Source organism: Arachis hypogaea, chromosome 9 (genome assembly GCF_003086295.3).
Source record: "Arachis hypogaea cultivar Tifrunner chromosome 9, arahy.Tifrunner.gnm2.J5K5, whole genome shotgun sequence".
NCBI classification, from domain to species: domain Eukaryota; kingdom Viridiplantae; phylum Streptophyta; class Magnoliopsida; order Fabales; family Fabaceae; genus Arachis; species Arachis hypogaea.
The window spans coordinates 116,261,999-116,274,364 of NC_092044.1; the positions used below are offsets into that span (position 1 = coordinate 116,261,999).

The following is a 12,366-nucleotide window of genomic DNA, read 5'->3' on the forward strand; positions in this document are numbered from 1 at the left end:
GATCCATTAAAATGCAGTACTGTATGGTATTTATTAGGAATTGATTGGTTGAATAATTGTGTTTTTATGAGTGATGGTGAGATCTACTATATGTATGATAAGGGAAGTAGCATGTATGTATTGACTTAGGTCAATTAATTGTATGATACAGATACATGCCATAACAAAGTCACTACACAATTTTCATATCTTCCCATTAAGTAAATCTTTATTTTCCACTCAATTCTATGAACTGATCATCTTTCGAAAAGACAAAAACCAGCTAGTATTAGTTTATTACTCAACGAACTTAAAGAAATGCATCTTTCAAATATAGACCATATACTAGTAAAGCCTAACTTAAAAGCATATAGCAAAGCCTGCAATACAGAGCAGAAACCAAATCTTGGACCAACAATTTAGATACGTGGATATATTAAAAGTTGATGATGGTAGAAGATAACAAAATATTAGAAGCTAAAATCAGATCATGTGGCACATTGGAAGCTAATTGACAAAAATTTCAACTAGAAAATTCTGCAAAATTCAATCCTCACTAAAGAAAACCACGTAAACTAATCATAAGTGTTTGTCCTGAAAGTGCTAAGAGAAAACAAGGGCAAAGGAAACATAAATCACATTCCACTCTTGCGTAATTCTTCTATTCCATGGGCAAAGTGGCACTTCTCCCCGAAAGTGCAGGAGCCTTTTGAAAATTTTTCACATATCTTGGTTTTGAAGTTGTTTGAACCAGGACCATATGAAGTGACATTCTTCTTTGCAGGTCCAGCAGCCGAACTAACATTCAGAATAAGTTCATGGACCATGGAACTTGCTTGTTTGATCTGATCAAAACTTCCTTCAAGCTCAATGTTTTTAAGGTTAGGATCAGAATCATGTTCCCTGATAGAAAGTTTTGCTCCTGTTACACGACAGATTTGCTTCGAGTTGATACCATTTTTCCCAATAACAGCCCCAGCAAGGGAAGCATTGATACTAATCTTAGCGGTAGCTGAGGCGCCAAAGCCAGCAGCAGCTCCATGAACTGGAGTCTCAACTCGCCCACCAATCCTTTGTCTGTCTTCATATGAAGGCATTGTAGGCTTGCCAATCTCCCACTCACCATGAGCAAAGTGACATTTGTCACCAAATTTGCAACCTTCGCTTGAATTATACTTGTTGCACAATCTGGTTTTAACCATTGGAGGAGAAGACCCATCCGGGAAAGATGGAGGAACAGGTGGTGTTCTACTAACTTGAGGAAGAGCAGGGTTGCTACCAGCATTCATCATTTGAACGGCTTTGATGCCACCAGGAACATAATGCAAGAAATGGCATCCCTCACCAAATGGACAGCCAGAGGTGCTGCACATAAGATGGAAAGTGTTTATACATCAGATCAACATACTAACAAATAACAATACAAAAATTGTGTAGATAGAGCCAGATCTAAGTGAACTGCAAGTGTGGTTCTTTCAATTGTGAACAGAAATCAATCCTCCACCAGGGTTGCACGGCTTAAGATATTCCCTTCAGAATGCATAAATAATGCTTGCCATTAAACCTAACCTTACGTTTTTAATTAAATGAATGAATAAAGAGTTTCCTTTGGTTAAGCATGTACCAATTGAATATTATATGAGAAGTTTTAGCAGAGCAAACCACAGATTTAACAGTGACAATGAAAGTAAGCAACAAAATGATAATCACAACGACCACAGAGGAATGTCCAGACTTAACAGTACATCACAAACAAGAGGGCACCCTAGAAATAATTTAGTTCTCATCACAAAATGAAAATGTGAATGGGGGGAAGAAAACTGCATGGCTGAGATGATATTGCTTAAATGGAGAAATCTAGGTGCCTCAGCATAATACAACATATCATAAATTTTAAATTACTTTTCATTCTCTTACAGAATGATCTAATCATATAGTAGAATAGTACAAACAAATTCAGTTTGGCAAACATAAGCTATCATCTCATAAAAAAGAAACTTGTACTTCAGGTTGCAATCAGACACTTTTACATGAAATTGCAATTCAAAGTCTCATACACCAATGAAATAATGTATATTACGTCCCATTGAACATGCAATGATGCAATTTCAACTCTCCTACCTCAATGGATTAACGAACCTTTTAAGGGGTACATATACAGCATCATATAAAAGAAAACAAGTGACTTTTTTCTAAACGAAGAATAGAATATATAGGTTGAATAATGCCACTTTTTTAAAAGAAAAACAATAACAGAATTAAAATCCTTAAGTACCTAAGATTCAGCATCAAAGAGTATTTTCTCAGCTTCAAATTGCTTTAAGAAACAACAGAATGATTTCAAACTTTAAAATTATGAAACAAGATAACCAAGGAATCAAATTGTATGGCCAAATCAACACTAACAACATCCTACAACCCAAATGCATTATTATACAAACATGTAAACAAAACCCTTCATGCAGCAACACTGCCAAAACATGGAAATATAATCTATCTGGAACAAGATTCCAATCAGGAAGCTAGTCTAGAAACAAAATAAGCCAACCTGCAGCATTTAAGTATTCTTGGGGGCATTGGGGTGCATGAAAGACCGAAGAAACCGATATTAAAATAAAGAAAAACTCTTAATACATAATTCCAACGCCATATACCTGATACGGACTTTGGTTATCATACTACAATGTGATTTCATATATAAAAGCCAAAGCACGTTTATTTAAACAAATGAAAAATTAAAATCAAGCATAAAACAAAGATTGTTCTGAACGCAAACAGAAAATGAGAGGTCAAGCAATATGGAATTCAAACATATCCAAAATGAAGTATGTTATGAATGCTTCCAATCAAATTTTGTTTTGTTCTCTTGATAGAGCATGTGTTTAGCCATGTAGTGCTCTAGAACATTTCAGTGATCTGCATCAGACCTCTTTACTTGAAAAGAATTGTAGGGTATTGTAAATGTAGATCAAGTTTTGCATCCGATAGAATGGCGTTCTATTTTATTATAGCCTGGCAAGCACTTAACAGAACTTTTCTTGAGAATCAACAATTTCTGTTCATAGTCTTGTTGGTTATCATGGATTAGAAGTAGAACCTGTATCACAGCTCTGACTACCCAATTCATTAGTCAAATCAAATGGATTATGCTCGGTGAGATTGTTATCAGGATTTTTCCGCAACACCAATGGAATTTATAAATATATGTAATTGCATTAGATTTTATTTTAGATAAGTTAAAGATTTGAACCTGAAAAACTTTGTGCAAGGCTTCAATTTGCTTCCTAAACCAGTTGGAAAAGACTCCATTTCTGTTACAGAACATTAATTAAGTCCCCTCCGTTAAAATTTGATTAACCTTTTATGCTTCAAACTTAAATAACATCCAATAACCTTTTCTCCCCCCTTACTTCTGAGTATTTAAGCAAACATCAGCTCATTTATATTCAAGCATACGGATTATTCTGCGAGCATATAATAATTGAAGAGTCCAATACCCAGGAACTCAACACAGTACAGTTTATTTTTTAATTTATTTATAAATTGTAAATAACCTAATTGGAGCTAGCAGGTAAAGAGGGTAATAACAATAGAAGCACAACAGAAAGATAAAACAAGTGCAGAAAACTTTAATGGGGAAAACAAAAATATAGAGGTGGAAGCATTGTGTTGAATCCAAAGAGGAAGGGAAAGACGAACCTGAAGCTGAAGGTGGCCTGAATTTCTTGGAGGCGCCATTGCCGGTGCCGTTGAAAGGATGTTCGTGCCGTCCCCTTTTGCGATCCATTCTAGCTCCCAAAAAAAAAAAGGAAAAAGAAAGGAAAAAGAAAAAGAAAAAGCTAACCCTACCCTAGCTAGGGTTCTACCAGCTTCGATATTCCAAACCCAAGAGGAAGAAGGAGAAGCAGCAGAAGCAGCAAAATACAAAGAAGAATGAAAGAGGTTCGTCACCCACTCGCTCACTCGCTGTAATTGAATTCACGTGCCGCTCTCTCTGCGCCTCATCTCATCTCATCTCATCTCATCTCATCTCATCTCATCTCATCTCATCTCATGCATCGTTTATTTATTTATTTTTTAAAAATTTGCAAAATGAAGGGAAAAGGGGAATATCGAGAAGAAAGGAAAGGGTGACCGCCACACACAATCGCGTGCGCCCCACGTCACGTGACATCATCGCTTGCTAGTTATTACTGCTATGCACATCATCCAAATCGATCATTTTTTTTCCTTTCCGCTTTATCACTTGACGGGCCAGGCCCAACTCCTCCACCTTTTCTTCATATTGGGTCATTGGGACGCACCAAAATGAAATTTACTGTACCAAGTAAAAAATTAGTTACAAAATCAGTTTATTTGTATATATATTCATACATTTTCAATATATATTTTATACAATTAACTGTGTACACATAATATAATTATTTCACCAATAGAATCCAAAGAAAAAGAAATGGAAATGTTTTTCCCTTTCGCTGAACTCAGACATCACCAAAAACAATTATTTCAATTTCGAGCATGTGGTATATCAAGTGTTTGATAATGGCAACAAATATTTGAGAATTAAAAAAAAAATTGTGCAATGCAAGCTCATAAGTGTTTTGTGTTTGAGTTTCTTTTAACTGAAACCTGAATGTGATGAACAAAGACCATTCAATCAATAACCAAATATAAACTTTTATATTCTCATTTATTGGAGTTATTGAAATACTGAAATTTATAAGACAGACTGAAATTTCAGTACTAGTCTTTGAACTAATAAATATGATACTGAATCTCAGTCTATGCTTTCTTAAAAAATATAAACGGACAGCCATCTAGAACAACGTCCCATGCACGTTGGGAACTCCGAACACCGCAGACAAAAGTGTTTTTCATATATTAAGCTGTTTGAAATTCTCTTTCACCCCGATAAAACTAAATCTAACCAATTTCAGACCTTCAATAAATGAACACATGGCGTGCTACGTTACATTAAATCATTGTGGTTATTAGGTATTAGGAAGTAGAATGTGGAGTATGAAATAAGATGAGTTGGTCTGGGATTTCAAACTATGTTTTAAATAGTTTATTTGTTATCATGTGCAAAATGCCTATACATTATCATGGACTGATATCACTAGTCCTTTGAAGCATCAATGAAATCAAACACAAATTTTTACACATTGATATTCTGAATTCATGTGTCCAATGGAGAAAAACAATATATTAATATCACCTCTTCCGTCCAATCCCAGCAAAGGTTATACAATGCCGATGCCACAAAGCACCAAATGAATATGACCACCCAAAACAGAAAGAATGATAGTACCATACATCACACAAGTACTATAACCATACATCTGGATCACTTTACAGAAAGTTACATCTGTTATTAAAATACAAATGTAAAGGTATAGAATGCAGACCACAAGCAACACTGGATTGGCTTGCCATCATCTCGCTCAAAATCATTCGACAAAACAATCAATATTAATCTTTATCATGCTATCTAAGTACAATTCTCAATCTCATACCCATAACTTTTCTATCTTGAGGTACAAGCTAAATCTTACCGGTAGGAACCATATGGCCGTTGAGGATAACCACCAGTTCCCATCATGGGGTTATAATTACCTGCCATGTTGGACCCAGAGTATAACCCAGTAGGTGGCTGCATCTGGACTCCCTGCGCCATACCCATGTTCATTCCCATTGGCGCGCTCATACCTCCATAGCCTCCCATACCCATACCACCAGCAGGACCATTGCCCATTCCCATTCCCATGCCTGAACCCATCATTGGGTTTGGCGGAGCTCTGAGAGCACCAGCACCAGCCCGGCCTACACCTGAACCGGATCCCATGGCTTTACCCATGGTTACAGTTGATGTTACGGCTGTTGTGGTAGGTTTCTCCATCCTCTTTTCCTTCCTATTAATGGAAGCAAAGTCTATTCCAATATCTGCTAAGGGATTTATTTTAGCTGCAGATAAGAAACATTGAAGTCAATAGTTGGTTCAGATAAGAGAAGACAATCTAACCTAAGTGACTAAAAAATGTCAGAAACAGCAAGAAGAGGCTGAGGTACAAGCACTCACCTCCAGATATATTCAAATCAACTAGCCCCCTGCTCAGTGTATCTGCCCAAACTGTTGATTTCATCTCAAACTTATCCTTAGACGGTTCTGAGGCCTTATAATTTGATCCTGTTGAAGGCACAGCATACTGGGAAGCATTAGGAACATTTGCACCTTGACCAAGTAAGCTGCCTACAAATTCATTTTGTTTTTCACCAGATACATCATGTGGTTGATGTGTAAAAGTGGATGCATTCCCCTCTTGTGCGATGAAATTCCCACTGCTAAACTGTGGTGCTTGATTCGTTGGGGATTGAGAACTAGACCCTCCATGCTGGGGAAAGTAGTTTGCAGTCTGTGACAGCTGTCCTATTTGTGCTTGGGGAGTCATGTGTGAAGGAATAGGTGCTGGAGATCCTTGTGGCAGGACACTCCAACTGTTCATATGTCCATTATTTCCACCACTTGGTTCAAGTAACATACCCGAAGCTCCTGAAGTCACAGATCCTGCCTGATACTGGAATCCACCATACATAGGACCCATTGACTGGCCAGGTTGACCAGCATGGGCTGAAAAGGGTTGCTGTGCATGTTGACTAGTTGGTGCCAAATAAGGTGGTTGTACTGGTTGGCCATTGGCAGCTGAAAAGGCTTGCTGGGCAAGTTGGCCAGTGGGAACTGAAAAGGAATGTGTTGCTGGTTCAGCTGAGAAACTTTGCGGCGTATTTTGGCCAGTTTGTGCAAAAATGGATTGTGATGCCATTAGCTCAGATGAAGATTGAGAATTGGGAGGGGCTGAAAAGTTCTGCTGTGAGATCGTTCCAGGTAATGGTGCAGGCGGAAGAATATCTGCAAGAATATCATTCTGCTGTTGTGGGGCAGAAAAACCTTGAGATATTAACTGTGAGTTTGTCGCTAAAGAATGATTGTCACTGGCATCTGATGTAGAGTGCAGTGCAGCAGAAAATGAGTCTCCAAACCCAAAGTCAGATACACTTGATTGGGATGGTTCGACCCTCTGATTCGTCTCAGGTTGAGATGGAGTTGTTTCAGAAGATATGGCCTTGAATGGTGAATCACCGAAAGGGTCTTCAAAAGACTGCCAAAAGTCAAATCAACAATATTTTCAACTAGGACTAACAAGGAGATCAGTTCCCATAAAAGGACATTAAGAGTAAAAATGCTCAGAAGCATCTAAAAATGATTATTCTCTGCATAAGCACAAGAATAGATTTCAATATAAAAATAGCACTTCCAATATTTAGAAATTTGAATTCCAACCATTCATTCTGGTGACAACAAAAATGGTAGTAATTATTATGTTACATTGCTTAATAAGCATACATGTTCAAAGTCAAGCATGCGCATATCAGAATGGACAGAGAGGGGGGAACAAGGTAAAAACTAGAAGCATTTCAAGCCACACAGAAACTCATTCTTATAATTACTGTATATTACTGACTTACTGTATATATAAAAAAGGACAATCAAGCACATTTTTACCTGATCAAAATTATTGGAGCCAGGTGGTGGTGCTGCAGAGGAAGCTGTTGAATCAAGGTGTACATTGCCTTCAATTGCTGTGGCTGCAGTTGCTGATGCAGAGGGCACTAAGGACAATGCATTCGACGAGAATGACTCTGAGAGGGAGCCAAGTAAGTCCACTTCAACATTATTTAAGGTGGCCGGGGCAGCTAAGAAGAAACACACAGACATCATGAGTATAAAGCATAATGAATTTTTCTAGCAAAGAAATTAGCACTAAAACACGAATACATTCTCCTGAATACAATAAATATTAAACTGAAACAGTGAATATCTGCATTTAAAAGTCCATCAATTTTACAGTATGGTCATGCCATTGATTTGGGTGTGTAGGACCAAAGTCATGTATGGATTAAATTAAGTGTTACATGCTGCCAGACACCAAGGTAGAACATTCCTTGAAAGCACTTGCATAGTTGCATTTAATATCCAAGAGAGAAAATACTAATTACATTTTGTAACAATTTAACAACTGGATTTACAATAATAATGAAGATCAACACAACTGAATTTAGCAAAGAACTTTTCACACCTGAAAGAGGAACACAAGGGTCAAATTCATCAGAAGCCTCAACTTCCTGGTTTCCAGATATAGCAGTAGTCGGCACACCATTTACTTCAATTGGATTATTACCTACAGAAGGAGAAGATCCTGTCGGAGCAGAAGTTTGGTGTGGATTATCACTTGCAGGAGAAGAGCCCCTTGGACCAGATGCTGCTGAAGTTTCTCCATCCCTGTAATCAAGAAATTATTAGCAACAGATTCAATTGTCAGTAAGTGATGTCCATATTGTAACTTGATACCTTTCATGATGTACAGAGCTTTGAGATTCACCAACAGCATCCTCATAACTTGGAGGAGCCCCCATATTTTGCTCTGACAGTTTCTGCTCCAGCCTGCCCATTGTATTACATATGGTAAACTCAAATAATACCATGTAGTAATATGTGTAAAGGGGGGGGGGGGGACCGAGAGAAAAAAGAAATAACATATCTATGAATGTTTTACCTTCCTTCCAGAGAAGGGTCTTCAGCCTTAGCACTGGTACCTCTGACAGAACATTGCAATAAAGAATGTTACAATGATTCCTTATTATTTTTGCCAGAGTTTACAACTCAGTGAACTCACAATATATTCCTTAAACTTGAACTTTAAAAATATATGCAATCCATTCCACATTAATAAATCAAGGAATAAGGCCAGAACAAGTTGGTATTGAATGAATTGGGTTCTTATTACATACCTCAGCAGCAAGGAAGATCAAGGACAGAATGGGAAAAATTGCCCCTTATCAATTTACATATAGGAGGAAAGGCAAGAAGAAAATAACAGAATGGGGTCTAGGAAGTAAGGGGAACCGAGTTTTAGGGAGTTTGTTAGAAGTGAGAGGAGAATAGAAATAGGAAAGCCAGAAGCAATTGGACGTTAGGAAGTAAGTAGAGTACGAATTGAGAGAGAATTGGCCTCTCAAATGCCAAATATCATGTATATTATTTCTTATACACTCGTACACAATTAAATAATATAATTCCTCACTGATTTGGGAAATATCACACAGATACTCCCTTTTCTGTGATTTCACATTCTTCTCTATTTCTATTCTAATTCCTACTGCAACTACCGATCTACTTTCTGTTTATCTCTGCCAGTCTTACAGTTCTCCATCCTCAATATAAAAAATGTTAAACTGAGAAATTGGGTGTCATTGATTAATGACTAGAGAGTAAAAAATGGACAGTAAAATCTTGCGAAACTCCTACATGTATCATAAAGTACAGACAATAACAAGAAAGGTTGGATCCAAAATTTAATAAACCTTGAGAACTCTATTGATAAATATTTATCAATGAATATTTGTTTAGACAAAAGCAAATTTTAGTGAATGCAATATCTTATCCAAATATAGGGTCATACCGAGATGAGTGTTGACCTTCATCATTGTAACTGCGATCAGGATCTCTATCTGAGCTCCTGCTTCTAGAGCCATAATTGTAATCATTAACATCTTGACTTCTTCCCCTGGATTCATCATCCCTGTAGCCATCTCTATTATATCGATCCTCATAATCTCTGCCATAACGATCTCCATCACGATTATACTGATCATCATCTCTATAGCCCCATTCTTTTTCTCTACCATAGCCTCTATCTTCCTCCCTGCTCCGATAAGGATCATCATCATATCTATCACCATAAGGTCCATTGCTTGAATATGAACCAGGTCTATACATTCCACTTGATGCATTGTTGCGAAACCTGGGGAATCATATCGGCAATTACATATATCCTCCAAAGTAAGATTGATACTTACATGTTGTAAGTTATACCTTGTGATTTTAGATTTAATAGTCTAGAAGTTCCTTTGGAACTTCATAGATGAATAAAAACAATAAAAAAAATGCTTTAAGAATGCTGGTGCTTCTTAATTAATGTGATTGGTCTAAGTTGTTATATAAAATGGGAAATCCTGAAGTTCAAAAGTTCAAAATATAAATAAAGATAATAAGATGAGAATTACTTGTCCTTGTTAGCGGCAGCCTTCTGTCTAACCTCTATGACTCTTTCTTTATCATTCACAAGGGTAACGAGACTCTGTGATTTCCTCCTGACATTGTTTCCCTGGTCTTTTCCACTGGAATCAATATATTGAAAATCGGACAATGTCTGTTCACAATACATTGGCAATAATATTAAGTTAAATTCTAACAGATCATTTCAATAATAAACAAAACCTGAATGACAGAAATGAAAATTACCGATATTTGATAGGCATGCTCTCTAATATCCTCTATGACTCGCTCTGACCCATGACCTACCATGTATTCTAGTACTATCAAAGCCTGTGATTTAACAGTTAATATGAAAACATTAGCACTATGTAATTCTAAGCATGTATAATCAGCAGTAAAACACATACAGGACAGAATTCTAAATAGGAAGGTAACCAGCATAGTCATGACAAATATTATGACAAATTTAACAAGCGGTTTACTTCATGGGTGCTTTTCATTGTCATGGGGACTAAAAAGCATTACAACAACAGAAAATAAATAAGAATAATAGAACACACGAGTAACTACAACTAAAACATAAAACTGCTCCCTGAACACCTTGTAGACATGTCGCCAATTCTTGCCAGTGTCATTAAGTCGCTTCCATATTACCGCCATGATCATCTGGTATTCATGACTGCATTAGAATTGGAGCTCAGAAATGAGATTCTTTTTACGGCAAAGCACAGTTCGATTCATTATTTAGAAAGAGAGATTAAGCTTACTAGTTTCTGCTCGCCTGTGCAATATCAGCAAGAAGTGATCCATGAGGACCCCAAGATTCATTGCTCGTAGCATCGAGAACCTAAGGAAAGGATAGAAACAGCTAATGGGATTAATATTTGTGAGATAAGATTATATGATGCAAATTCGAAGACACTCAACTCAACTAACTAACTTAGGAAAAGTGAGCTCAAAGTTCCCCACAATCCTTACACCAATGCCATAATTATGCAAACATAGTTTACAGTGAGTATAAAAATATAAGAAAACCACACACAAATTTACCTTCTGTTCTATGCCAGGAACTTTGAGTACTTTCTTATTTACTTCTCTTTTGCTGCAATATTTCAATGGAGAGCATAAATCAGTAATGAAATAGCAATACAGATCAAGATAGAAAATTATACTCCCGCCATATTGAACCATATCCATATGTTGTTATATGTTAATAAAGAGTTAGACTTACAGTTCCCTAACAGTTTGACCAATGGCCTTCTTCATCGTAGCTGGTTTCAATAACGGTTATGTGCCGGCACCACAGGCCAAACTGCAATTCGGTAACAGCCATATCCATTCATCAAATGAGGTAAAATACAATAAAATATAAAACAAGCAGTAATAAGCAAGTATCAATAAAGCTTATATTAAAAGAAACTTATCAAAATCAATATAGTGATCCCAAAAAACAACTAAGGAACAAGAAAGAAACGAAAAAACAGTATTTTGACAATCGCAACATAACAGATAAGAAAACAAAGCATCAAAATCAGGATCCTTAATTGAAGCACGAAATGAAATATAAATAAATGAGGTAAAGATAGATAGATCCAAGAAATGAAAAAAGTGAAGAAATTTGAGGGGAATCCAGATCTGAGTACGCGAAATCGAGATCGAAGTTACCTGATCTAAACAGTGGGCAGAACTCAGAAGATGAAGGTGAAGGTTTTAGAGAGAGAAAAAGAGAAATCGGAAATTGCAGAGAGGTGCGTGTGAGTGTGTTTGGTGAGTCTCTGAAACATAGAATTACGAGGGAAACAAACAGAAAGGAAACTACAATATTAACATGGGAGTGATTTTCTCTCTCTACAATTCTGGAGTTTAAACCGAAAGAAAATTGAAGACAGAGACAAAGACAGGGCAACTTACACCAAGGGAATTATGGCATCAATTAAATACACAATTTACAATCATACTATTTACATACCATAAATAAATTAATAAATCAATTTTGGTATAAAATACATTAATTTTTTTTATGTATAATAATATTTTTGATGAATAAATGATCTTATGTTCTATTTAATTATATGGTAGATTTTGGGATTTTTTTTGGAAATAAAATAAAAAATTTATTATTTCTTCAAACTGAATTTTTGAATTTTAATTTATAGAATACAATTTTTTTTATTTAGAGCAAGTTCATCGCACCTTCTAACGAATTCTATTATTTTAATAGAGTTCGTCTGAATTCCGATGAATTTTTATATTTTTATAGAGTTTGCCTTATT

General features: G+C 36.3%; 2 protein-coding genes across 2 annotated transcripts; both read right to left on the bottom strand.

The window, feature by feature from the left end:
* Nucleotides 1–385: 385 nt before the first annotated feature.
* Nucleotides 386–4,139, bottom strand: LOC112712391 (zinc finger CCCH domain-containing protein 14). The gene is made up of 3 exons (XM_025765272.3): nucleotides 3,679–4,139; nucleotides 3,230–3,290; nucleotides 386–1,344 (listed from the first exon to the last, which is right to left on the bottom strand). The coding sequence occupies exons 1-3, from the start codon at nucleotides 3,764–3,766 to the stop codon at nucleotides 615–617; spliced, it is 879 nt and encodes a 292-aa protein (XP_025621057.1). The 5' UTR covers nucleotides 3,767–4,139; the 3' UTR covers nucleotides 386–614.
* A 979-nt stretch (nucleotides 4,140–5,118) lies between these two features.
* LOC112712390 (clathrin interactor EPSIN 3) lies at nucleotides 5,119–12,028 on the bottom strand. Its single transcript, XM_025765271.3, has 14 exons — nucleotides 11,759–12,028; nucleotides 11,325–11,405; nucleotides 11,144–11,195; nucleotides 10,861–10,940; nucleotides 10,694–10,772; nucleotides 10,340–10,423; nucleotides 10,102–10,247; nucleotides 9,498–9,839; nucleotides 8,592–8,633; nucleotides 8,387–8,479; nucleotides 8,115–8,317; nucleotides 7,541–7,731; nucleotides 6,059–7,136; nucleotides 5,119–5,943 (listed from the first exon to the last, which is right to left on the bottom strand). The coding sequence occupies exons 2-14, from the start codon at nucleotides 11,357–11,359 to the stop codon at nucleotides 5,531–5,533; spliced, it is 2,838 nt and encodes a 945-aa protein (XP_025621056.1). The 5' UTR covers nucleotides 11,360–11,405; nucleotides 11,759–12,028; the 3' UTR covers nucleotides 5,119–5,530.
* Nucleotides 12,029–12,366: the final 338 nt, after the last annotated feature.